This window comes from Vombatus ursinus, unplaced genomic scaffold, assembly GCF_900497805.2.
Source record: "Vombatus ursinus unplaced genomic scaffold, bare-nosed wombat genome assembly UNPS02014961.1, whole genome shotgun sequence".
Taxonomy (NCBI): Eukaryota; Metazoa; Chordata; class Mammalia; order Diprotodontia; family Vombatidae; genus Vombatus; species Vombatus ursinus.
Genome location: NW_020954739.1, coordinates 2,206,375 through 2,234,207, shown reverse-complemented (window position 1 = coordinate 2,234,207; position 27,833 = coordinate 2,206,375). Strand labels below are relative to the sequence as shown.

At 42.9% G+C, this 27,833-nt stretch overlaps 1 protein-coding gene across 3 annotated transcripts in view; it reads left to right on the top strand.

Annotated features, from left to right (window-relative positions):
- The window catches only part of AP1M1 (adaptor related protein complex 1 subunit mu 1), a 28,954-nt gene extending 7,655 nt beyond the window's left edge, over positions 1 to 21,299 (top strand). For all 3 annotated transcript variants that reach the window (XM_027845384.1, XM_027845383.1, XM_027845382.1), the window contains exons 2-12: positions 617 to 773; positions 2,913 to 2,980; positions 4,086 to 4,216; positions 4,993 to 5,140; positions 7,903 to 8,029; positions 10,740 to 10,882; positions 12,383 to 12,454; positions 13,970 to 14,128; positions 15,746 to 15,871; positions 16,713 to 16,788; positions 19,788 to 21,299. In XM_027845384.1, coding sequence (XP_027701185.1) covers positions 617 to 773; positions 2,913 to 2,980; positions 4,086 to 4,216; positions 4,993 to 5,140; positions 7,903 to 8,029; positions 10,740 to 10,882; positions 12,383 to 12,454; positions 13,970 to 14,128; positions 15,746 to 15,871; positions 16,713 to 16,788; positions 19,788 to 19,810 — 1,230 coding nt within the window. In that variant the 3' untranslated portion in view covers positions 19,811 to 21,299. The remainder of the gene's footprint in view (positions 1 to 616; positions 774 to 2,912; positions 2,981 to 4,085; positions 4,217 to 4,992; positions 5,141 to 7,902; positions 8,030 to 10,739; positions 10,883 to 12,382; positions 12,455 to 13,969; positions 14,129 to 15,745; positions 15,872 to 16,712; positions 16,789 to 19,787) is intronic.
- The last annotated feature ends 6,534 nt before the right edge of the window (positions 21,300 to 27,833 follow it).

Genomic DNA, 27,833 nt, shown 5'->3' with positions numbered 1-27,833 from the left:
TTCGGTCAGTTGACAAGCATTTACTCTGTGCCAGGTGATGTGCTTCAGGTGTAAGGTAAGGGAACAGCCGTCACTAAAAAGGATAGAGACAGGTTTGGTGTCTTTAAAAGAAAGCCAGGTCTCATTCAGTGTCAGAGAGAAATATCTAGCATAAAGGAGAGCTTAACAATAGAGTGGAGACTCCAGGGAGGCGCAGCAGAAGGGGCAGGCAAAGAATAACAAGGACTGGAGAGGGGAAGGGGATGAGCCGCACCAAGGGGGCAGGGCAAAGGGGGCATGCACGTAGTAGTTGTGAGCAACTGGAATGAGAGGAACAGGAAGTTAAGATTTCTTTATCATAGGAAAGGACCAGAACTAAGATGGCAGAATAAGGCAGTCCCAGGGCTCAAAATAAAATGTTAGTTTACCAGAGACTACACGGTCTTATCTTCCAGGGGAGTCTCACAGTCTTGACTGAAGAGCCCAGGAGTCGGGAATAGTTTAGGGCAGGGCTGAAGGAAGGAGGACGTGGCCCTCCTAGTAAAGTCTCAAAAGAGAACAAGAGAGCATATATAATGACTCTTGGTGGTTCAGAAGATTGAATTGGAAATGTAATCAGATGCTTTTTCTTTTACAGGTGCTTATCTGTCGAAATTACCGAGGAGACGTGGACATGTCAGAGGTGGAGCATTTCATGCCAATCCTGATGGAAAAGGAAGAAGAAGGGATGCTATCTCCCATCTTGGCCCATGGAGGAGTTCGTTTTATGTGGATTAAACACAATAATTTATATTGTATCCTTTTGGGGAATACCTCTAGTGACCCCAGGTTATTCCCAAAGAGAACCTTTGGTATGTGACTAGAGCTACGAAACCTGGGTTTTTATCCTCAGCAATATCACTAATTTACAGTGTAAGCTTGGGCAGGTCCCTTCCCTTCTCTTTGCCTTAATTTCCTTACCCTGTAAAATGGGAAAAAAAAATTAATTAGGTGATCTCTGAAGTTCTTTTTATCTCTGACATTCTATATTTTATGGACTTCCCCAGCCTCCTTTCTGTATACACACACCAACACACAGACTCATTTGATCATTTCTCAGGTCCATGTTAATGCTGCTTTATTTCCCAACATCCCTTGTTCTTTTCTATAATTCCCCTTTACTCCTGTCTGAGCCAGGGTACCTGTTTCTGAACTCTGTAAATGCCCTATTTTCAAGCATCTTGTTATTCCTGCAAATCTGATCATATTAAAGAATAACTCTCTTTAACACAGTGTAAAAAATGACCCCAGGCCTAGTTCAACTTGTGGTTTTTTTGGTACTTATTCTCTATTGCAGGTCACGTACCAGAACTGTTACAGTAGTAACCCTTTTCTTCTCTTCTCTACTGCCATCACTTGAAATGACCCTAAGCAAGAAGGGACTAATGACATCGGACTGTGAGGCCTTATTCCTCCTGACAAATCTGGAGTTTGACACTATTAGGGAATGAGGTTTAGAATTCAGTTATAAAAGCTGTTCCATTCCTACTTGAAAGATACTCTTTATCCATGGACAGCCCATAATGTAAGCAGGCAGCATCCTTACTCCCTGAAGCAGACATCCCAGCTAGGTCTGACTTATCACAGCTGTGCCACTAAAATGCCCATCATGCTCAGAGCCTAAGCATGAAGGAAAGAATCTAGGAGAAATGATAGTTGTCAGAAAGACCTAAATAGAGCACCAGGAAGAGAAAGCTCTGGGAAGCTCCTAAATGTTTCCACCCTAATGGAGACTGTATGTGCCTGACCTTTTTCATTGAGTTTAGTGTAAGGATTGAGTATGTATACTGAAGACAGAAGAAGCTGGAGACTAAGCAGCCATGAGGGCAGTGTACCTCCTCAGTCCTCTGCACCTGCCAGACTATGGCAGGGAGGAGGGTGATGAAACAGGATGGAATGTATTTTGCCCCTGCCCCTTGGCTGTCCTTGCTGGAAGGCTTACCTGGTGGGGGAGGGCCAAACCCCTTTACAGGCACATTGCAAGGATAAAGAGCACTAAAAAAGTACAGATTAGAATTAAATTCTAGACATCTGTCTAGAGCAGAGGTTCTTAACTTTTTGTCTGTTGTGGGCCCCTTTGGCAGCCTGGTGAAGACTGTGGACCCCTTCTCAGAATCATGTTTTTATGTACATAAAATAAAATATATATAATTACTAAGGGAAACCAGTGGTATTGAAATAATATTATAAAATATTTTTTAAAAGAAAGTTCACAGACTGGTTCACATTCAGGTCAAGAACCAAGGTCTAAAATGACTAGAATAACAATTTACATATTTATATAGCATTGAAAGGTTTACAAAGTGCTTTCCTCATGGTGAGTGGGTAGTAATGCTTTAGATTTTTGTCACCCCTCTCAACTACTCAGTCAGGTATTATTAATTCCATTTTACAGGTGGAGAAATTGAAGCTCAGAAAAGTAAAGAGACTCACCCAAGTCCCTATGGAGTGAGTAACAGCCCCAGAGCACAGACTTTGAGCTTCTCCCGGCGGTCTTGCCATTGCACTACACAGCCTTTCGTTAGTAAGCACTCGACAAAATAGCAGGCCACAACCTGAACACAAGTGCTTTAACACTTATATATAGGGACATAACAAGAAAGAGAAAGTCACAGACTGGGAGAGAGAGGGAATAAATTCTGTACGGCATTCTGATGGACCTGAGTCTTGAGTCAGGCCTTAGAGGTTAGGGAGAAGGTTTCATGTGATTTGTGCCCTTCTCTTTGAAGCATTTAAGGACCGCTGCCACATATGTCCTGTTGATGATTGATCTACAGTGTGATCTGAGTTACCACACAATCCCATGAGCTCTTTTGGCCTGTGGCAGAGTAAATGATTAGCAGACCTTTCCAAATGTACTCCCTTTGAAGGCTCCTTAATAGGTTTTCTGTCAGTGGTTGCAACATCTAAAAAGAATGCCTGTGTGTCACTGGTGTTTGCCTTTCTTTACAAGGTAGTACAGGTAAGTGGCAAATTGGGAAATTGGGTTTTCCTTTCTCTGAAAATACAACTTCTTTCACCTTGCGCAGGCAACCTCAATATAACCCTTGTCATATGCCCTTTGTCCCCCAGAGGGCAGTACTCTACAGAGGTTGCACCTTGGACCTTGACAAGAGTCCTACAGAGGTGGAGGAGAGAATAGTAATGGGGAACAGTTTGAACTGGAAAATCAAGGTGGTGTGGGGGTGTGAGTGAGAATGCTCTTTGGCAGTGTTCCCTGAGAGAGATCATGTCCAGGTAGAGGGAGATAAAAGAAGATTTCTTGGAAGGCGGAGATCGGTGCAAGGAGTGGGATGCTATTCTAGGCTTAAGGAATGGCCTGCATGAGCAAACAGAGGCAAGAAAGGGCAGAATGGATTGAGGGCAGTCTGGAATGTGTAATAACAATAAGAATAACAATAATAATACATGTGGGAGCACTGGGAAATACGGCTAACAAAGGAAGGTAGAAGTAGAAAGCCTTAAATACCAGGTTTGGGAATTTATAAGCAAGGGCACATTGCTGAAGGCTTTTGAGCAAGCGGGGAAGATGTGATCAGATCTGAGCATAATTTAGGAAAATTACTATGGTAAAAGAGATTGGAGATGAGAGAGCCTGAGGCAGAGAAATAGTTTGGCAGACTATTACAGTACTCTAGGTTATGAGGGCTTGACTGAGAATTGGGAAAGGTGATCAGGAAGGAACAGCACATTAGAGGTATGACATATTTGCCCAAGGTCTAGATTTGAGAGTCATAGGGTCTCCTAAAGGTGACAGAAGAGAGGAAATGTGTAGAAAGAAGAGGACCCAGGTGGTTGCAGGAGTATGCTGCAACTTGGTTGCTAAAACTTGGTTTTAGACCAGCTAGTTTTCTGTCTTCTAGCCAGGGTTGAACTTCTCCTTCTCCTACTTGATGTTCCATCCTTAGCACAGAAATGAGGAAATTAAATGTTTCATTGTCCCAGCACAGATGTTTCAAGAGTGAAACATAGGCCAGACCACCAAGTACCTTTCCAAGTAGGGGAGTGAGAGATATGTAGGAATCAGCTGTGAACTTTTCATGTGTTTTCTCTCTCTTTCATTTTAGGTATTTTCTGAATATTTCAAAGAGTTGGAAGAAGAGAGCATTCGTGATAATTTTGTTATTATTTATGAATTACTAGATGAATTAATGGATTTTGGATACCCTCAAACCACTGACAGCAAAATTTTGCAAGAGTGAGTATCAGTAGCTAGATATGTCTACCCTCTTCCGTTTCCTCCTTGTAGCATGGAAGTAACCTTTCCATGGCAGGTCCTGACAGGTGTGGCCTGGGGATTGATAGACTTTGTGTCTGTCAAGCTAGCCCTAGCCTATGTGTAGAGAGGCTCTTTTTCAGCCACAGCAATTCACAAATTCTACCATGTTTGGAGGGAGGCTTTGATCTGGGTCACCCCTTGTGCCACCAAATGGCAGCTTCTCAAAATCCTGAAGCAATGCACATTGGTATTCCACTGTTACTGATTTAGCCTTAGAAACACTATTTGCCTCCTAATCTTTTGTATGCCGTCCTTGAAGGGCTTAAGTGGCCTTATGTTGGAGCTCTTTGGGCACGATTTAATGTGAATTTGATGCCTTCAGTGGCCATGATGCTGCACTCCATCAGAATGTTTTCGTTAGGGCTTATCCTGCTCTTCTGAGTTTCTTACTTGGCAGCCAGATCAAGTCATGAGTTAAGTGGCTTCTTATGACTTGGAAAAATCAAAGACTAAGCTTCTCTTTCCTAGAGCTTAGGTAGATGGGGGGAAGGGGTGGTACCCATCTGGACTAGATCCCTATAAGCCCCCTTCCAACTCTAAGGTTCTATTCTATCATTCTGTGCCTTAGGATATTATCTGTAGGCTGCCAAGAGCTTCCTTTGTTCACTTCTTGAAATGTAGCACTAAGTCAATGACTGAAGTTACTATTTCTGTGTTAGTCATACTTCCTTAACACTGATCATCTGGTTGTAAAGATACATCACGCAAGAAGGCCACAAACTAGAAACTGGAGCCCCCCGTCCACCAGCCACGGTCACCAATGCTGTGTCCTGGAGATCTGAGGGAATCAAGTATAGAAAGAATGAGGTGTTCCTGGATGTCATAGAATCTGTTAACCTTTTGGTAAGTCTATTGATTTACTTGCTTTTTTTGAAATGAAAATAAAAGCTACTAAACTTTGTAAACTAGCAGATCCACAGAGACCTAAGACATCCCAAGTCAGCATAGTGAAAAGAGTGCTGAAATTTTTTTTATTTGGTTGTTTAAATTTTAATTTTTTCTATTAACAAAAATATATTTTCTCTCCCTTTTGCCCTATACCCATGGGAAGAAAAAAAAAAAGAAAAGCAAAACCCTTGTAACATATATGCACAGTCAAACAAAACAGATTCCTGCCTTGGCCATGTCCCCAAAAATCTGTTTCATCTGTACCCTGAGTCTATCACCTTTCTGTCAAGAGGTGATAGCATGGTTCGTCATTTGTTTTCTGGAATCATGGTTGGTCATTGGACAGATCAGAGCTTTACATCTTTCAAAGTTGTTTTGACAGATTTGTTGATATTGTATAAATTTGTTCTGTTCACTTCATTCTTCAACAGTTCATACAAGTGGTCCCAGGTTTCACTGAAACCACCACATTTCATTTCTTTTGGCACACGGTATTCTCTTGCATTCGTATACCATTAATTTGATCAGCTCTTGCCCAAATGATGAGCATCCCTTAGTGTTCAATTTTTTGTTATTACAAAAAGAGATGCTATAATTTTTTTTCCTCTTTCTTTGATTTCTTTGGAATATCAGTGATGGTACTGCTGGGTCAGATGTAGTTTGACACATTCTGGGGCATAGTTCCAAATTGTTTTCCAGAGTGGCTGTACTAATTCACAGATCCACCAACAGTGCATTAACATACCTCCGTTCCTGCAGTCTGTCTAGCATTTCTCATTTTCCCTTTTTTGTCAGTTTTGCCAATCTGATGGGTATGAGGTAGAACCTCAGAGTTGCTTTAGTTGGCACTTCTCTAAATATTAATGATTTTTTTCATGTGATTATTGATAGCTTGGATTTCCTTCTTTGAAAATTTCTTGTTCACATCTTTTAATCATTTGCCAATTAGGGAATGACTCAATTTTTTTGTTTGGTTTTTTTTTTTTTTTGGGTCAGGCAGTTGGGGTTAAGTGACTTGCCTAGGGTCACACAGCTAGTAAATATCATGTGTCTGAGGCTGGATTTGAACTCAGGTCCTCTTGACTCCAAGGCTGGAGCTCTATCCACTGTGCCATCTAGCTGCCTAATGACTCTTAGTTTTTAAAATTTAAGTCAGGACCTTATGTACCTTAGAAATGAGATTTTTATCAGAGAAACATGCTGAAAAGATTTTTCCCCCCAATGACCTGCTTCTCTTCTAGTTTTAGCTGCATTGGTTTTGTTTGTGCAAAAACTTTCAAGTTATATGTTATTAAAATTGTCCATTTTGTCATCCGTGATCCTCTTTATCCTATCCCTTGTTTCATCGAGATTGCAGAACCTGGATCTGAACCCTAGTTCTGGCTCTTGCTAGCTGTGCAATTGAGCCATATTCCTTTTTTTTTCCCCTCTGGTTCTGCATCTATAAGATGAGGGGGTAGGATGTGATTTCCAAGGTCCTCTTTAGTACTCATGTTCTATGAAACCACATTAAGATGAACAAGACCTACATTAGGCCTGCTTCACTTAGTGTCAATATCAGTGGAAAAGGTTCCCAAAGTCTGGGAAGTAAGGAAAGAGTCCAAATAGTCTCTGCTGTCTTCCCACCTATTCTGCCTGAATTCATTCTTTCTAACTCAACACCAAGCCGAAAGTACAGTTTGTCTCTCCTTAAACTGACTTCTTTCCAGCTTAAGGAAGTGGGAGCATTGGAACATCCGACACTGAGAGTAGCAGGAGTTTGGGGTTCCACCAGCCACCGCCATTTGGCCTTTGTCTGTAGAGTGGAAGATAGTCCCACAAAGATCTTAAAACTAGGCAAAGGTCATTTTACATATTTGTCAAAGTTTGGTTGAATGGCTCATTTTTGACTGGAAAGAGAGTCCTTTTTTTTTTTCCTTTTTTTGTTAAGAGGGTCCTTTTTTTTCTGAAGCAGAAATGGAAAAAGTATTGGACTTGTGGTCAGAAGGCTCAGATTGGAATCTTGTCTTTGATACTCACTAGTCCCTTTACTTCTCCAAGTTTCCATTTCCATCAACAACACTTGGCAGCCAATAGGATGTTGGGAGAGAGTGAGAGTGAAGAATTGAGGATTCTTGAACTTGAGAGATGGAAAAGTTGGTGTTACCTCAGCAGAAATAGTGAAGTTAGGAGAAGGCAATGGGTTTAGAGGGAAAGCATAGTGAGTTCCGTTTTGGACCTGTTGGGTTTAAGATGGCTGTGAGACATCCAAGTGGAGTGTCCAGCAGGCAGTTGATGATGCGGGACTAGAACTCAGGTAAGAGACAAAGGCTGGATAGGGAGATTTGGGAGTCATCTGCCTTGAGATAATACCACTTTATGGAAAGCCCAGTCAGACTTGTCAGACTCGATACCATCTTAAGATCTCCCTCCCCCCCCCACATTGCCAGTGCCTTCCCTCTGAGATTACCTTCCATTTTGCTGTATATATCTCATGAATGGCTTTCTGCATGTTGTCTTTCTCCATGAGAGTGTTTGCTCCCTGAGGACAAGGACCATGCTTTTGCCTTTCTTTGAATCTTCAGCACTTCTCACAATACCTGGCAATACCTTACTATGGTAAGAACTTAATAGATGCTTGTTGATTGGTTGATCTAATTTCATTTTATTAGTGTCCAAAGGCTTTCTGCGATCCATCCCACAACAGTTTTGCCTAACCTGCTTGGTTCTTCACATAGGTCAGCGCCAATGGGAACGTGCTTCGTAGTGAAATTGTGGGTTCCATTAAGATGAGGGTGTTTCTCTCAGGGATGCCAGAGCTGCGCCTGGGCCTCAACGACAAAGTTCTCTTTGACAATACAGGGCGTGAGTACACACACCATTGGCGTCTTTGTGAGCATTTTGTCCTTGTTTCCTCCTGAGAACGTCCCTGCTGTGTAAGGGCTTAGCCTTTTCTTTATTAGGAGAGCAAGCCTCCGCTTCTTACAGTGTGAAACCCTGTTCACTGTCCCAGGAAAGCAGTGGATGGAAGAAAACCTTGCTACCCTACCAAGAAGAATTTGTTAAGCAAATAAATTATATGAATGAGATTTTAAGGCAAATATTTGCTTCCCTATAGGAAGAAACTGATTTTAAGCCCTTTTGAAGTATTAATTGTTCAGGATGGCACTTTATGCAAATTATTTTTATTTTTTCTTTAAAATTGGGGCTTTGCTAGGTTGTTTGGAATTGCTGTATACGTGGAAAATTATGAAACTGCAAGTAACCTGTAGACATTTTGTCCATTTCAGACCAGCTTTACCAATAAGTCTAAATAAGTGAATTTTAATATGTTTTATCTGGTTTAGTCCATTAGTACATAGAATATCAGAGTTTGAAAGTTCCTCAGAGATCATCTAGTGCAGTCATCTTCTTTTTCAGAGGAGAGAAGTGAGGCCCACAAAAGGGACATGACTTGCCCAGGTCACACAGCTAACCAGCGATACAGCCAGGTACTGGACGCAGGTCACAGTCCAGTGTTCATTATTCTCAGATGGTCAATGAAGTGTTTTAAGTGTTTACTATGTACAGGCACTGTGCTAAGCTCTGGCAGATACAAAAGCAAAACACAGTCCTTGTGCTTGAGGAGCTTCATCTAATGGTGGAGACAACATGTACAGATAGACTGTAGACGGAATAAATTGGAAGTAATGAGGAAGAACATTCCAAGCATGGGGGATAGCCAGAGAGAATGAATGCCCAGAATCAGGAAATGAAGTATCTTGTTCATGGAACAGAAAGGAGGCCGATACTACTGGATTACAGGGTACACAGTAGAGAGTAAGGTATAAGAAGACTGGAAAGGCGGGAGGGGTGCCCCAGGGTATGAAGGACTTTGAATGCCAAACAGAATTTTATAATTGATCCTGGTGGTGATAGGAAGCTTCTGGAGTTTATTGGTTAAGGAAGGAGGTGACATGGTCAGACCTGAGCTTTAGGAAAATCACTTTGATGGCTGAATGGAGGATGGATTGGAGTAGGGAGAAACTTGAGGCTGGTAGTCCCACCCACAGACTATTGCAATAGTCCAGCCATGAGGTGAGGAGGGCCTACACCAGATGGTGGTAACATCAGGGGAGAAAAGGGCTGGGGGTGCGTATGTGAGAGATGTTGTAAAGGTGAAAGCAAGCCTTGGGCAACAGATGGGTCATGGGAGGTGAGAGAGAGGGTGAGGAGTCAAGAATGACTCCTAGGTTATGAGCCTAGGACATGTTGGGTTTAAGATGTTTACAAGATATCCAGTTAGAGATGTCCAGTAGGCGGTTGGAGATGCTGGAGGTCCTCAGAGAGGTTTTGTCACGTAGATTTGAGAATCATCTCTACCTCTCAGCATTGTTGGTAACAGTCAGATGGGATAATCACAGTAAGGGTTTTGCAGAGTTCAAAGTCTTCTATAAATGTCAGCTATCATTATTATTATTATTATTATCATTATTATTATTAGCCTACTGGTTGATCTCCCTACCTCAAATCTCTCCACTTTCCCATCCATCGTCCACTCAGCTGTCAAAGTGATCTTTCTAAAACCCAGGTCTGACCACATCACTCCCCTCCCTACTCAGTGAACTCCAGTAGCTCCCTTTGACCTTCAGGATCAAATATAAAATTCTGTTTGAAGGGCATTCAAAGACCTTCAGACCCTGGCCCCCTTCTGCCTTTCCAGTCTTCTTACACCTCCCGTTCCTTGAACAAGGTGATCCATCTCCCTGCTCTCGGCATTTTCTCTGGTTGTTCTCCCAGGCCTGGAATGATCTCCCTCCTCATCTCTGCCTCTCAGAAGCCTTGGCATCCTACAAGTCTCAACTAAGATCCCACCTCTAAAGAAACCTTCCCCATTCCTCCTTAATTCTAGTAGCTTCCCTCTGTTAATTATTTCCTGTTTATCCTGTCTATAGTTTGTTTGTGCCCAGCTGTTTGCATATTGCCTCCTTCACTTGGCCTATGAGCTCCTTGAGAGCAGGGACTGTCTTTTGCCTCTTTTTGTATCCCTAGAGCCTGATACAAAGTAAGTGCTTCCTTAAATGCTTATTGGCTATCCTTGGTAGTATTCCCTTGCATTTCCATAATGCATTACAGTTTTAAAAGGCTTTTCTATCCAATATTTCATTTGATCCTCAGGGAGATAACACTTTGAACCCAAGAAAACTGAGGCTCAGGTTGTGATGTGCTTGAGATGCCACAGCTAGCGAAGTGTGGAATTTGCTGATAAGGCAAGGGGAAAGGCCTGTTTCCTTACCAGTTTTTGGTTAGTTAATAATCAATCACTTTTTGAGGTGCTTTATAGTTTACAAAATATATTCTTCACTCAACCCCATGAGGCAGGTAATGTGGAGGGTTATGCACCTGATTTTTTAGGTGAAGAAACTGAGGCTGAGAGACTGGAAGTGGCTTTGTTGTCAGTGACTGAGCTTGGCCTCCCACCCAGGTCTTCTGATTCGGGCTTTTGTACTCTTGTCTTCTAAGATAGTTTTACTGTCTTCTCTGCTGTCCTTTTGGTTGCTTCTTTTCTTCACGTTCTATCCTTGCTGTCTGTCAGGTGGAAAAAGTAAGTCGGTAGAGTTGGAAGATGTGAAATTCCACCAGTGTGTTCGCCTCTCCCGCTTTGAGAACGACCGGACGATTTCTTTCATCCCTCCTGATGGAGAATTTGAACTGATGTCTTATCGCCTCAACACCCACGTAAGTGTCCCCGGGCTAGGGTGTGGTGGCAGTGATGGTGAACGTTAGTTAAAAAGGTAAGCAATGCCTGGTACCTCACCAGCATCTAAGTAAAAAGTGTCCTCTGAGAGAGAAAGAAAACAAGGAGCATCTTCCCAGTTATTGACCAAGATGACATAGGCATCCATGTGTCCCAAGGAGTACTGCAGGTATGCTATGTCCTGATCAGAGAGGCAGCCAACATCTCTACCAGTAGGGCTTTAACATCCTGGGAAGTCATTTAATGAATAGATAAGAATGATTTGTAATGAATGTATTAAATTAATACCAGCCTAAGCAGATATCAGACAGATAGTAATAAGCTGGGAGCTCTGGCCATGAGTCTTGGCTGCAAGCTAAGCCTGGCAGGTTCAGAAACTCCATTCACTCTAGGGGTAATCAGGTATAGGTAAACTGCATTCACAAGAGACCAGTTTCTTGACTCAGTATTCATCCATCTGGGGTATTTATCACTCTGGGGAGACAAGGTATAAAAATAAAATGTAGAATGATGCAAATCAGCATGTCTCATATACATGATTTTTCTTAGAAATTTAATACATCATCACATAAAAATATGGAAAAAACCTGTAATAAAAACCATCAAATCCAAACTATTTATATTTTAAGTTAAAAGAGGAAGAAAAATAGTACTATAAACTTGAATAAAATAATAACGTTTTGCTGCTTCTTTGTCGCATTCCAGTTTCTTTTCTACCAGTGAACTGTTTTGTTGCTAGTGAGTTTTTTTAATGTAGTCATAATTGATTTGTTTATGTTTCTCTTTTTTTCTGCATCCCTTTGTTATAAGTCTCCATATTTCTCTATATATGTTTATCGTGTTTTACAGCACAATAACAGTATGTTCTATTGCTATATACCTCAGCTGGTTTAGCCATACTGCAGTGATTGACCATTCTGAATAGGATAACTCTAAATATGGCTGAAGTAGTGGAATTGCTAGGGAATGGGAAGCAGGGCGTTCTAGATTCATATGCTAAAATTGAGTAGTACAGACATTATTTTCTAGAACAGCAACATTTCTCCTCCTGCCCCTAAGGAAGATGTTGGCCAAGGTGGGAGGAAGATGAAGAAAGCCAGGAGGTCTGGAAATAGGTGCCATAGGCCTAATGCTGGGAGGAGGAAGCCAAAGGGCCTACTTGCCCAGCAGGGACAGCCTGGCTTCTTCAGAGGGTGCAGTCCTGGGCAAATGGAAGACTGGTGACTTAAGTGAAGACCTTTCATTTCTTATGTGTCAACCTTCATGGAGCTCTGAGCCTTTCCAGGGGGCTACCAAGCCTAGCTCTATGAAAACAGCTTTGCTGATTTTTCCCTGTCTTAGACCAGTTTGCCAGAAACACACATAGATATATTGATATATTGCCTTGTGTTAAACAGTTTTGAGGTGTCTGTTTCTGACAAGGGTTAAATTGACACTAAAATCAGACTCCTCACTTTCTTGGTCTTTGTGTCTCCTCCCAGGTAAAGCCCTTGATATGGATCGAATCTGTAATTGAAAAACATTCCCACAGCCGCATCGAGTACATGATTAAGGTCGGTTGCCCCTTCAGAAGTCTGGTCAGCTTTAAGTGGATCCTGCCCACCAGGCAAAGCACAGATTTCATTCTTATATCATTTTTTTTTTATTGGTTGTGGTGGTAGTTGTAGTAATGGCTCCCATTTCTATAACAGTTTAAGGTTTACAAAATACTTTGCTCACAACAGTCCTGTGAGGTAGGGGACAGTTTGCTTTGAAAATGCTAGGCAATTTTACTTGTCCTCAAGGGAGTATTTTAACTCATGACTTATCTCACCCATGTAAATTTAGCTATGGATTGTAATTAGTATAGTAGTGATATTTATCATTATTATTACCACTACTATGAATATCTCACATTTCTATAGCTTTTAAAAATACTTTCCTCTTAACTCTGTGTGTAGACAGTGCATGTGTATTATTATCCCGGTTTTACTAGGAAAGTGGAGGTTCTGAGGAGTTTGTGACTTGCCCAGGATCTCATAGCTATAAAGTATCAGAGCCAAAATCTGAATTGACGTCACTCATCCAGTGCTGTTTGTGCTCAGCCACACTGGCTGGACACTTAACGAGTCTCTAATGGATTACAAGAAGTGAGTCATGCCCAGAGGGACCTGCCCAGTGTGGAGAGGGGCCTTGAAACCATGGCATAGGAGATTCAGTTGAAGGGACAGGGAATGTTTAGCCTGGCAGGAAGGAGGCTATGAAGGCAGGGCTTCCCAGGGGCCTTCATGTGAGAGACAAAATGCACTTGTTCTAGGTGGAGTGCTACAACAGGGTTGAAAGTTACAGGAGGCAGGTTGTTGCCAGCCCAGTATTGGGAATCACTCTATAATCAGCTAGAACCATTCACAAACAGACAGAGCAGAGAGCTCCCCATAAGCAGTGGTATGCAGGATGGATCTCAGCCCCCATCTGGATTGTGAGAGTGAAGATGAGGTGCGCAGTGCAACTAAAGTAGAGAAGAAGAAGGAACCACTCAGGAGAAGGGCAGTAGGCTGGGCTTCCCAGAAGAGATCCCTTTGTAGGCTGTGGCCAGCTGCTTTTTCCCACCGGGCAGATCCAGCTTTCCTTTATTTATGCCAAATGAAAAAACAGCTTTTATTCATTCATTAACATAAAACAGTAAGTGACTTGCCCAAGGTCACACTGTTGATGTGTGTTAGAGCTAGGACTCAGAGGCAGGTCTTTTACTCTTAGTCACACGATGAAAATGACACAAAGACCCAGTTTGGTTTGTTTTTTAATCCACAAAGGCTTGAATAGAAGCCAAACATGTAGGGATTTAATTTCACTTTTCTGGCATATGTTTACTAAATGTTTCTCCCTCTGCCCCACACCGTTCTGCTATGGAGTCTTTTCATAATATTACTCAGAAAAAAAGTTCCCTCCTTGCCCAATTTCCTGACCACAGCTGCAGTCATGTCCCTTCACAGCTTGCAAAGAACAGATTGCAGTAAAGGAGTGGGGGTGGTGAACCTTGCTCTTATCCTGTACTAAGGAAGCTCAGTTTGTTTGTGGCCTTTCTGCAGGCAAAGAGCCAGTTTAAACGCCGATCGACTGCAAACAATGTAGAGATCCACATTCCTGTGCCCAATGATGCCGACTCGCCAAAGTTCAAAACCACCGTGGGGAACGTCAAGTGGGTTCCAGAGAACAGTGAAATCGTTTGGTCGATTAAATCCTTCCCGGTGAGTGGGGGCCTCAGCCCCAAACTGGTAGCTCTTCTTCTCCATCTAAAAGCTGAAAGTTGAGCCTCGTCCCTCACGTGTTTCCCCTGTTTAAGACTCTCGAAAAACGTTTCAAATGCACCAAGAGAGTGGCTGGTTGTTAGTCCTGGATGATAGCCCAGCTTATTGATGTATTGTCAGCTTGGTTGATTATTGGCGTATAGACCCAGAAATGAATTCTAAATTGAAAATTCAGGCTTTTCACTAATCCCTCCCCCCACAGTCTGAATGAGGAAAGTTCAGATTGGCACATTTATTAAGTACCTGCTACAAGCAGTGCCCATGATTGGCACTAAAGAAAATAAGGAGAATTGATGGTTGAATGAATGAAAAAGCATTTATTAAGTACTTACTGTGTGCTAAGCTCTTTGCTGAGCACTGGGGATGTTTCATATAGATACAAAAGCAAAGCCAGTCCCTGCCCTCAAGGAACTTACATTAATGGGGGAACATAACATGGAGATTGGTGATAAGACCCATTCCTTGATTTCTAGAAGTTTCCAGCTTAGTAGGGAAGCTCAGAATGAAAGATAACTATAATGAAAAATAATAATCAGAGTTTCCATTGTAATAGCACATTAAGGTTTTCCAGAGAGCTTTCCTCTTGAAGTAAGCAGTGTTACTGTTGTCCCTGTTATACCGATGTAAAGCCCAGAGAGGTTCAGTGACTTGTCCAGGGTAGCACAGCTACTGAATGCAGACCTGTGGACAAGGGATGCAAAATAAAGAAAACCAAGTGATGTTAGAAGCCCAAGAAAGGAAAAGCTATGATGAAGGAAGGCAATTGAGCTGCACTTATGAACTGAGAGAGGGATGAGATTTCCACAGGGCAGGGAGAAGGAATTCTAAGTATAGAGAAGCATGTACCTGGAAGGTAAAGCACAAGTCTCTACTTGGTCAGAGCATCAGGTATGGGAAAGACAGGTATGGAGGGCCGCAAGTATATGGCCAGAGCCCGGCTTCTCTTGTTAGGTCCTGGGGAATCACTGCAGGCCTTCAGCAGCGGGGCTTTTGGGATCACATAGGAAGGTTTTGTTCTTTCTCTGCTTTTTCTGTCTGTTTGTCTCTACCTGGAGTTGACTGGAGAGGGTCTGACTCAGTTAGTCAGGCTGGAAACCTCAGCACTTAGTACAGATTTCACCAAACCAAGGAGATTTAAACTCAGCTGGTTAATTTCCATTTTGTGGTTTATGTCTAAAGTGGGCCGGGTCCTGCAGATTCCTTTAGAAAGTCATTCCTGCATCTTTAGCCTAATGTGCCCGCATGTGTCCACCACTCATGTTCAGCTTTTGCCTCCTCCTCTATCAGGTGCCAGTTGTAGACATAGCTCCAGCTATTTTTCTTGGTAAAACTGGCAGAAGGTTTGAAAGCAGGCATAGTACATGAGAATGACTTGCTGCCATGTGGCCATTGCAAGCGAGAAATGTGTACTCGTTCTTGGACTTTTCCCAGTGAATTTATTACTCTAAACCAATACTTAGGCCAGCCAAAAATGTGGTCAAAGTTTGGGGTGAGACTGTTGACTAAATTTTCTTCTATTTCAGTATTTACTTTTTCATCTCTCTCTTCTCTGCACAGGGAGGGAAAGAGTATCTGATGAGAGCTCACTTTGGCCTGCCCAGTGTTGAAGCTGAGGACAAAGAAGGAAAACCACCCATAAGTGTCAAGTTTGAAATTCCATACTTCACCACCTCAGGGATACAGGTCTTTATTGTGATGATATAAAGTTGTTGAAAGTGAGGTCCAAGGCTGGGGAGGGGTGGGGATGGGGGAGATATTTATATTGTTACTTGCTGGTACTACTTCATGTTCTTTTGAAATGGAAAAGGGCATATCTAATGGGAAAAGGAGGACAGGGATGTGGAAGTGAAGAGGCTAAAAGCTGTTTCAGATGAGAACTTTTGAAACTAGTTAGTAATTTAAAGCCCTGAAAGCATCAAAGTGCAAAATGTCAGAGCTGGGAGGGCTCCTGGAACAGGCAATGTCCTAGCTGGGAGGACCCTTAGAACACAAAATGTCAGAGCTGGGGGTGGGAGAGGGCCCTTGGAACATGGAATTTCAGAGCCCAGAGGGCCTTGAGACAGAACTGGGAAAGACTTACAGATCTTTTAGTCTCACCTTCTCATTTTATAGATGAGGAAACTGAGACCCAGAGAGGTGGAATCACTTGCTGAAAGTTCATCCAGGGAGCTAGCTAGTGGCAGAGCCAAGACTAGAGCATGGGTTACCTGACTACTAGTAAAGGACTCTTTTCTAGACCCTGCCCTAGTGAGAGGTCATGCATGATTCCCTCATCCCTACGCTACCTATTAAGGCAGGTTATTCTTGGGTTATCTCAGTGTTTCAAAAATAAAGGAGGACCATGTGCTTGGCTGCTTTTCCATACTTCTGCATTTGTTTACAATGAAACATTTGCTTAGCATTTCCAAATTCTGGAGCTCAGTGAACTCTTCTCTCAGGAGGAAAGCAAGCTGTCACTAAGAAGGTGGTACTGTATTCTGCTGAGGACAGGCAAATGTTTATTGTTTGCTCTTGGGCCCTTCAGGTGCGTTACCTGAAGATCATCGAGAAGAGTGGTTACCAAGCTTTGCCTTGGGTTCGCTACATCACCCAGAATGGAGGTAAGCTGGGTTACTCTGGCTGATCACGTCTCAAATCCTTTGGCGTTACTGTCACCCTTCCCCCCACCCCATGATCATAGCTCACATTTGTTAGCATGTAAGGTTCACAAAGCACTTTGTACACATTAATCTCAATTGAGCCTCACAAACCCTTTTAGGGAGGCTAAGCAGAGATTATTGTCCTCATTTTAGGAAATGGGTTCATAGAGGAAAAGTGACTTGTCCACAGCCGTTAAGTATTGGAGCTGGGACCCAAACCTTGCCCTGTCTGGGGCGCTTCCCACTCATCAGGCTGCCGTACCTAGGGGCCTGTCTCCCACATCCAGATTTCAGGACGGTTATAGATAGAGAGGTTCTCATGCACCACAACCAATATGATCCAAAAATATGCCACACTTTTTCTATAACCTGACTTTTATAAAACTTGAGTGTGACTTACAATGAAAGTATACCTTTTTTGTTTTTCCTTCCAGAGGAAACATATTTTAGGGATGTAGTCCAGACTTTTGGGTCACACTATATATTTATGACTGGTGATCTAATTAAAACCCTAAAAATAATTGTCTTTAAGCTCTTTTGTGCAACCCAGAGGGAACCATATCAATATTGATGTTTCTCATCATAAATGAAAACACACAACTCAGGGAAGCTGCACAGAAATGGAATGGTCACGTTCTCCTTTAAGAGATGAATAAAAGAGTTGGTAAAATTGGTTTCATTTTGTACCCAAGGTGAAAAGAAACAGACTATCATGAAATATTTAGTTATCTCACCTTGAGGTTTTCATGATAAATGTGAGCAAGAGAACCACTGAGAAGATCATTGCAGTTTTTGTAGCAACATCTGTTGCCAAGAACAAAGTACAGAAATTCAGTGGAGGTAGAGAAATTCTATGAAGAACTAAAGAAGTCCTGCAAAGGAAGACAACAGTGAGATAGATAATGAGATATATAAGGATATATATTGATATATGTAGATACAGATATTCTGTTACTTCATTGCAAAGATGGGCATAGGAGACCAGGACAAAAAATATAGTTCAGGATTCAAAAATTTAAAAGGTCAAAGGCTATTCAGAAGCCTCCTGCCTTTATATCATGAATATTTTCTTCCAAATGATTGTTAGAAGCTGCTGGACATAACAGTACTAAATGATATCACAAAATTTAAAATTGACTCTCTTAACAAACAGAAAATAACTGGTTATTGGCGGGGTGGGAAGTCATTGCTAAATCAGCCATTAGTGTGCATTCAAACTAGTTAGACTAAAGGTTAGAATAAACACCAAAGAAGAAGAAAGAATAAATTTGAGAAGACATTGCAAGCCCTTTCAACAACTTCAGCTCACACAAGCTATTGATACTGGAAAATGGATAAAGGAAAAAATAATTTTCTACTGAAATTTAACTGATACAAGAGTAATCATCACAACAAAAAGGCCAAAAGAGCCCAGAAACTTCCTTAGCTTGTCAACACTTGATCTTCTTGCCAAGAAGAAACATGACAGCCAAGTGTAACATTGGCTAATATACATAAACTTGTGCAAAATGTTGCAGAGGATTAAAATAGAAGATTATGAGCTGGATTGCCTCTTTAAAAAGCTGAGACTGGTAGAAGGAAGGAAAGAGATTGCAGAAGGCTTGGCATAAGACCAAAATAACAAGCAAAATCAACCTGCAAGCATTTGTAGATGAAACTAGATGGAAGAAAACAAATAGGCAAAAAAATGGAACCAGAATCTACCAATATTTTTAGTTACCTATTTTAGTCATCAGTGACAGTGGAACTTTGCATTTTTGGACTCAACACCTTGATCCTTGATGGGCTACATGAGGCAATGACATTTAAGGTCACGCAAACAGCTGGACCAGACCAAGTACACACAGAAGAGTTCTATGTTTTAGGCAACACAAGTGTGGAAGCATTTGGAGATGACTTATCCAAATATTTAAAAGGGAGGAAAGATAATAAATGGTTGAAAAACAGGTATTGCAGATGGAAAGTGAGCTGTTTGGAACTGAAGAGAAGGAAGAGAACGTGTTATAGTATGTTTGGGAAATTAACCATCCCAAGCTGCTTCCTTATACACTCATCTTTTAACACTGATATTCTTCTGTTGATACCATGACTGAAAATCGTGAAACACTACACTCTAGAGACTGCAGATCAGAACTTTGGGTGACACCAAAGGGCAATGGAAAGATGAATGGTGGGCATAAATAGGCTACAATATTACCAAACATGACATGCCCAAGAAATAGTGAAAGATAGATCATCCAGGAGACATATTACCAGAAAAGGAGGTGAACCAGCCAAGCAAGAGAGAACAGATGGACAGCATAGGGGCCACAGTGGTGCCCGTGTTAGGTTAACCTAGAGAAAAGCCTCTAGCACATTGGGTGTACCTCCTAAAAAGGATTTATGGCAGGGTTATGGAGAAGAATTTCACAGGATTAGAAGGAAAGATCTGGTCATGATCTGTATCATGAAAAGGAGTGACAATTCAGAAAGATCATAGATCCATCAAAGTCTTTCCCCAGCTCACTCCTGGTTTTTCCATCCCCTAGTATAGAGCATTGAGATACACACTGTCAACACACGTTAGTCTGTGTTTCCTCCTGTTTGATTCCATCATCCAAATTCCCCACCCATTCTTACCTTGTCTTTTTTAGAGTAAGAAAGATCATTGTATTGACACAGGTTCCCAAATGTCATTAATTGGCTCCAGAAAATTTAGACGCAGGCAGAACGAGTTTCATAGGAACAGAGCTGAGTGGGGAGCCCGTACAGGTAGAAGAATACCAAGTGCTGCTCAGGCAGACTCAGCTTGTGTCTGTAGTCAGAATTTTATTTTAAAGCACATGTTGTTTGGTTGTGTCTGTGTTTCATTCATCTGCTGATGATAAAGAGGAGAGGGAAGTGGGAGCACAGGAGATGAATAGCAGTTATCAGTGGACTTGGACGCTCATCTCCCCTGTTCTCAATTCTCTCTCTTGTAGACTATCAACTCCGAACGCAATGAGGCTCCCGCACCAGCCCGGATGACACACATCTTCAGGCCTAGAATTTGTTTGTAGGAATTTCTTGTGGTACTGAAGATTGTCAACGTCTTGTCTTCAGTGGCGCCTTTGATAAATCGGAATGAACCGAGGAGAGAGAATTAAATAGATATTTATTGACTTTGACACCCAGCATTATATGCCCTGACCGTGACTGTGTGGATATCTTTTCATCATTTGTACACATTGTTTCTGCTGTTACCAGCTGTTCAAATTAAGAGTCACACTTTGTCCCAAATAGGCAAGAACACAGGAATAATCTTAGAATTCCCTTTTCATGCCAGCCCGAGCCAATTTTGGAAGGAGACAAAAGCCCCATTTAGATAAAATGCTCTTTTCTGATGCGATGTGAGCTCGGTGGTACCAAAAAGGATGGTGTTAGATTTGCCAAAATAACTGCTAGGTGAGTCATCTTCTTACTGAAAATATGGTAGAGGCACCAGTGGAGATTTGGGGAAAATGATATATTCTGCAAGTTTGTCCTTTGAGATCTAGCTCACGGTGGAGGGCATCATCAGGCAAAGCTTTGGATGTCAGGACACGACTATTCACCCCAATTCTCAGCACAGTACATCTGCTTCCAAAACTGCTCCTCAGAGCTGGGAATCTAGACTATGTCTCCCTAACAGGGAGTGGGGTACAGCACTGAATGTTTACAGAGCACATGCTGCCTGCCTTCAGGCTGCCAGAACTCTTTTTTCCAGGATATCATCAGGGTAGTGAAGTGACCCACAATCACACTACCCACCATCCTCTCCATCCCTACCCCAAAACACCACAAGAAAGCTCTTAAGAATGAATTTAAATACAGAGAACATGAGATTTTATTTGAGACTGAGGTTACTGATCCCACGTATTCTTGCCAGAGAAGCCAAGTAGAGAAGTTTGTGGAATTACCCTTTTTTAGTTCAGATCCTACAGACCCTTTCAAAATCCATTGCCCCCTTTGGTCACAGCCATGCCAAAATGTTCACAGGCTGTGTGTGCCTTCAGTCCAGGGGCTCCGCTGACTCTTGAATTTTGGATGTATTGAAACAAGGCTGGGGCCCTGGTTCTGGGTCCCCTTACACACCACCTGCCATTCTGTTAGTTTTACAAACCAGAACAGTATTTTTCTAGCTCTGCTAGGGAGCTGATGGCTGATGAGTGTGATGAAGATGGGCTGTGTGTTGTGTTTGTCCTATCTGGTAGCAGGGGCCTGAGAGTTGAGACATTAGGTCCCTTCTCACACCCCAGTCTGTTCTCATCTGTCCTTGTGAGTCTGACATCATGATGTTCTAGAGGAGACTTTGGCCCGGGTGTTTCTGAAGATGCTCCTGGAGACTGAGAATAGAGTGTGTTCTGTAAATGAAAGTGTTGTATGTTTTGTTAATGCCGATTCAGTTACTGTTATTACCACCCACCTGTAGAACATATTGGCCAATATTGCATTAAATGCAGATTTCAAATCTATTTTGTCTGCTGAAATTGAGTGGACGAGTCTTAGCTGTCCAACCAAAAAGGTTAGTCTTGTTGAGAGCTGGAAATACCCTGGGTTTAGCGGGTAATGACTGCTGACTTTGGTCAAAGTCAGCAAATCCTAGTGCCAAAAGTGATCTTTAGTCACATCCAGATCTCACATCTAGTCCAACTTGTATTTGAAGCAGGAATGCCACCTGCAGCATCCCTGACTGGTGGTGGTCTTAGTTCCACTTAAACACCTCCAAAGAAGGAATTCTCTACCTCCTGAGCCCAGTCTGCTTCTGAATAGCGCTATATTTTTAGGACATTTTTCTGTAAAACCTGTGAAAATGTAAGTCATTCAGTAAAACCTGAATCCTTATAGCTTCCTAACTGACACCCCACCAAACCCTGCGCTCAGAACTTCTCCCCCTTCTCCTGGCCTCACTTTACAATCCACAGACTGCTGTCAAGTCCCTGGACTTATCTTTACTCTTGCTTGCCAAATCCCAGCCTTTGGTAGCCCCCCCCCATCTGACTTCTCTGCTCCCTGCTCACTTGCTTCTCAGCCACACCAGATGAGTCCACAGCAACTTTGTTAGCTCATCTCACATGTTCCTTCACTGCTGCGTAGTGATCCCTTTAGTCTAATGTAACTGATTAGCTAAATCTTTAAATTGGCTATTCCAGCTCAGCCAGAAGAACCTCCATGACATCACCAGAAGGCATGTGCCTCTCTGAGACTCACTGCTTCTTCATCTCACCTCTCAGCAGAGGCCCTGTACCTTCTACAAGAATGTAGAGGCCATCTATTGTGAACTTCTATCTCCTGTCCCTCGCCCCCCTCAGAAGCCCTCAACACCATTTCTCAGTCTTTCCTCCTATGCTTTTAATTGCTAGAGAAGAAATGGCCCCTCTCACCTCCTCTGGCAGATTGCCCCTGAGATCCCCAAATTTTCAACTTTCTGCCTCTGTCACTCTCTCCCCATCTCTTACTCCCTCCCCACTCTCTCTCTTTTCCCTTCTTCCAACAAATATGCCCAAGTCTCCCCCATCCTTAAGCCTTCACTTGACTTTACCATAACCTCAAGCTATCATCTTATCTCTTTCACCACCAGATTCCTAGAAGTCTGCTATACACATTGCCTCCACTTCCTCTACACACACTGCCTCCCACTCATTTCTCAACCCCTGAGAGTTTGGCTTCCAACCTCACCACACAGCTAAATTTGCTCTCTCCAAAGTTACCAAGGGCCTAACCTTGCTAAATGGGACAACCTATTTTCAGTCTTCAGTTATTTACCTCTGTGCAGCACTCATGGTTGATCATTCCCCTCCTCCAAGTTCCTCTCTCCTTGATTTTTTTGTGACCCTCCTTTCTTCTCATTGTGCTACCTATTGGAGTATGCCACACTCTAACTATGGGTGACCAATAAGGCTCTGTCTTGAACCCTCCTCTCTCTCTACCTTCTCTCTCAGTGATCTCAGCCCCTGTGCGTTCTATTATTATTTCTATACAGATCTATATTTCCTGTCCTAAACTTTCTTGACCTCCATTCCTGCAGCAGTAACTGTCATCGCACCTGGAATGTACCATAGCCACGTTCAAGTTCACGTCCAAAATAGAACCGTCTTCATTGCCAAAACCTAACCTCCAAACTTTTCTCTGTTGAGGATGCCGCCATACTTTCATTCACCAAGAGTCACAGCCTTGCCTCTTTACCCCCCCCATATCCAATTAGTTTCCAAGTCTTGTTGATTCTGTTTCCACATCTTTCCCCTACTCCTCCTTCTCTTCATCTCCATGGCCACCATACAAGTTTAGGTCCTCTTCATTTGTGAATCATTGAATTTTTATTGTCTTGGATTATTGAAAGACTATTGATTGGACTCCCAACTCCCAGTCTTTCCTCTCCATTCTGCCCCCTACAAAACTGCCAAAATAATCTTCCTAAAGCATAGGTCTGACCACATCCGTCCCTTGCTTTCAACAACCTGCCGTGGCTCCCTATTGTCCTCCACAGTCCAAACTCCTCAGCTTTGCATGTAAAGCCCTTCATAATCTGACTCCAGCCTACCTTCCCTGGCTTATTTCACATTACCCACCTCACACTCTGTGTTACAGCCACATCAACCTGCTGGCTTTTCCCCAAACTCCACAAGACAGCAAGGTGCAGTGGAATGAAGCCCAGCTTGGGAATCAGAAGGCCTCCATTCAAATCCTAGTTCTGCTACTTAACTGTGGGACTTGAGTGACTAGCCTCTCTGGGCCTCTGTTTCCTCATCTGTAAAATAAGGAAGAGGAAGTTGGACAAAATGACATCTAAGGATCCTGTGATCCATCATCATCTCCCATGCCATTGCGTGGGCTGTCCGCTGTGCCTGCAATGTGCTCCCTCCTCATCTTCACCTCCAGGAATCCTGAGCATCCTTCAAGGCTCAGTTCAGGCAGGTGTCATGTCCTGTAGGAATGCCCTTAGCCATCAGTGCGCCTTCTCACAGATAAAGCATATGCTTAACCTGTGTATACTGTATAGGAAGAGCAGGGAGTGTTGTCACTTTGTTTCCCCATTGCTTAGCATAGGTCCCCAAACATAGTAGGCACTAAATAAATGCTCATTGGACTGGGCACTGGAAGACAGCAATCATACCTTTGACAAAAATCTCATCTCCAGACTAAATCCTGGCTTTCTTGGCCAGTTGACATTATCTCCAATCCCCTTCCTATCCTGCTCACTTTCCTTTGTACACTCTCTGCTTTGTCTATGCCCTTTCTAAAATGAAGCTTCTAGAAACAAACAGAATACCAAGCAAAGTCTGGCCATGGCAGATCACATGGGAATACAGTGCTTTGAATGCCTTCCCTCCTCTGATCTTCACAACCATCCTGTGCAGTGGGGGCTGTTATTAAGCCCATCTCACACACAAAGAGAAAGGTTCATCGTGCTCATGTGCCTCTCACCCATTCACACAGCTAGGCAATGGCAGAGCTGGGATTCAAACCTAGGTCCGCTGACTCCAAGGCCAGTGGGCTTTCCACTGGACCGGAGGAGTCTTTTCAGAATGACTCACTGAGTTTGTGGCATGCACTAAGACAACTTCATTCTTTCCTTCACATGTGGTTTTCTGGCCACGCCTCCTCCATCCTATACTTGTACAGTTGGTTCTTGTGAACTCAGGAGCGAGACTGTACATTTACTCCAACTAAATCTGGTCATATTAGAGATGATCCATTCTAACCTGCCAAGCCCTTTTTGGAGCCTACTTCCAACATGGCAGTCAGACCTCCCAGCTCTGAAACCAGCACAGGCTTGAGAAACACATCATCCATGCGCCTTTATCCAAGTCACTGATGAAAATGTTGAACAGAGCAGGACCAAAATCAAAAGCTGCCTGGAAAAGGGACTCAACTCTTGCTTCAGAGGGATGAATGGGCGGGAGTGATCCACAGGTTGGGGCTCAGGCTAGTCATCTCAAACTCTGAATAAAAAAAATCCAGAGGCAGCACTACTGAGGACAAGGTCTGCCTATTGTGTCTTCTCTGGCTTTTGAAAGAATCCTAGATGTTCAGTGTTAAAAAGGACCTTAGGGATCATCTTGGGTCACCTTGAACCCAAGCCACAGATTCAAAGAGCTGGAAGGGACTTTGAAGGCTCACTTGAACAAGATCCCTTCTGCAGTGCCCTGCTTCCCCTCTGTTGCAAGTGATTGTCAGCCTCTGTGTGGCCGCAGGCAAGTGAAAACCCCTCTGAGTCTGTTTCTTTAAAATTCTTTAAAATGGGGGTGATTATTATGCTAACCAGCTCACAGGGGTGAAGTGAAGAGAATCGCTTTTTTAATTATTAGAGCTCTAATGAGATATGGGCTGCCCTCTGCCAAGTGAGAGGAGTGGACAAGAACAGAGGAGTCAGGCACGTGGCTTGTGGCACACAGCACTCCTGAGTGTACCAGAACTGGATGAAAGTGTAATTGGGAAATATTTAATAAAATAAATGAAAATACAATAAAGTTTTCAGATTTGATGTGTGACCCACAGGAATCCTTTTGTACAATTTGGTGGTCCCCTTTTCTGTCTGAGTTTGACACCCCTGTACCAGAAGACCTCATAGTTCCCTTCCAGTTCCAACATTTTTCTGATCCTAACCTGTGAGTCACTTAGAGAAATGTGAGCAATGAAATTGTCTGGAGCAACTGGCCTCTGCCCTGGAGTTGAGCGTCAAACTACCCCCAAGAGTCTCAGCTGGAAAACGGACCTCAGCAACCAGCTAGCCTGGCCCCTCCCAGGATCTCCTGGAAAGAAGAACTGATGGGCAGTCATGGAAGACCTCTAGTCAAGGAACTCACTGCAGTGTGAGGCAGCCAATTCTCCTGCTGGACAGCTCTCATTAGGCGTTCTTCCTGAAGGGAAGCCTACATCTGCTGCTTTGACACTTCTTCCCATCACTCCCACCCTGAGCAGAACAAGCCAAATATTACCTTATTTCTCTGGATGGTGACAGCAAGTGTTGGGTCCCAGGCTTTGAGGGTATTCCCCACAGCCCCCTTTCCAGCTGAGTCAGTCAATAAGTACTAATGGCAAGCATTTAAAGAGAGAGTTAAGGTCTACGAAGCACTTTATAAATATCTCATTTTGTCTTCAACAGTGGAAGGTAGGTGCTGTTATTGTCCCTGTTTTGTAGATAGGGAAACTAAGGCAGGCAACACTTAAGTGACTTGTCCAGGGCCGCACAGCTAGAAAGTATCTAAAGTCAGTTTTGAACTCAAGTTTTCCTGACTCCAGGTCCAATACACTAGCCACTGTGCCATTTAGCTGCCTCTATTAAGGGCAAACTATGTACTAGGCACTGCTAAGTGCTGGGGATACAAAGAAAGGCAAAAATATTTCTGCCCTCATGGAGCTTACATTCTAATGAAGTCAACACACAAAAAAAATTCTATATACGAAATATATATAGCGTATCTATTATATACACACAGTGTATATATTATATACTATATGTATTATAAACTATATATTATGTTTATGTTATGCAGAATATACAGAAATATTTACAATGTATATATAATATATAGTGTAATATTGAAAGGTGATCTCATCTGGAAGGTGCTAGGATGGGGGAGAAGTGGGGAGGGAGCTAGAAAGGCCTCCTGCAGAACTTAGCTGAGTCTTCAGAGAAGCCAGGAGGCAAAGATGAGGAGGAAGGGCATTCCAGGAATTGGAGGCAGCCAGTACAAAGGTCTGGAGTCTGGAGATGAAATGTCATGTTGAAGGTTTAGCAGGAAGCCCAGAGCTGCTGAATAGGAAAGTGTAAGAAGATTGGACATGTAGGAAGTGGGCAGACTGTGAAGAGCTTTAAAAGCCAGGAGGGTGGACTGGATTGGGGAGAGGCTGGAGGCAGGCAGACCCACACAACAGCTACTGTAACAGTCTAGGCATGAGGCAAAGAGGACCTGCCCCACAGGTCAGAAGTTTGAGTGGAATGAAGGAGATGCATAAGATAGATATTGTAGAGGTAAAGACAAAACTTGGCAACAGACAGGATTCATGGGATAAATATGTGTGAGGAATCAGGATGCCACTGAGGTTGTGAGCCTGAGTAAATGCAAAGATGGTGGTACCCTCAACAATAACAGGGACATTCGTCCTAGTCTGATTCCTTCATCTTGACAAGTGTAAAACCTGAGGCCCAGAGAAGAGAAAAGATACGGTGAATTAAGGGCAGCTAGGTAGAACAACAGATAGAGCACCCAGCCTAAAATCAGGAAGCCTCATCTTCCTGAGTTCAAATCTGACCACAGACATTTACTAGCTGTGTGACCCTGGGTAAGTCACTTAACTCTGCCTCAGTTTCTCCATGTGGGGAAGGAAATGGCAAACCACTCCAGTATCTTCTCCAAGAAAACTCCAAATGGGGTCACAGAGTTGGACATGACTGAACGATATACAGCGAATTAATCAGTAGGAAACCAGTACTTAAATCCATGTCACCTGACTCTCAAGTCTTGGCTCTATCACCAACTATGTTAGTTATCTATCCCTTCTGCAGAGGCAGCATGGCACATGGGAAAGCCTTGGATTTGAAGACCTGTGTTAGAATCCTGGCCATCATTTATAGCACACTGTGTGGAGGGGAGTGAGAGAGTCACTATCCTTTTCTGGGCCTTCAGTCCTCCATCTGTAAAATGAGGGCAGTTGGACTAGAGGTCTCCTTCCAGTTCCAATCTTGTGACTCCAGGATCTATTTCTCTTCCATCTCAGCACCAGTTTCCTCATCTACGAAAGGAAGAGAGAGGGCCCCTGATTTCTAAGGTCCTTCCCAGCTCTAAATTTTGTTACCCTTCTAAGCCCAATAACCAGGCTCAAGTCACAGATTCTAAATGTAGGCTCTCCTTTGTTGGGTCATATTGGAATTTTAAATGGATAGACAGACAGACAGACAGACAGATAGACGGATAGACGGATGGATGGATAGATGATAGATAGATAGATAGATAGATAGATAGATAGATAGATAGATAGATAGATAGATAGATAGATAGATAGAT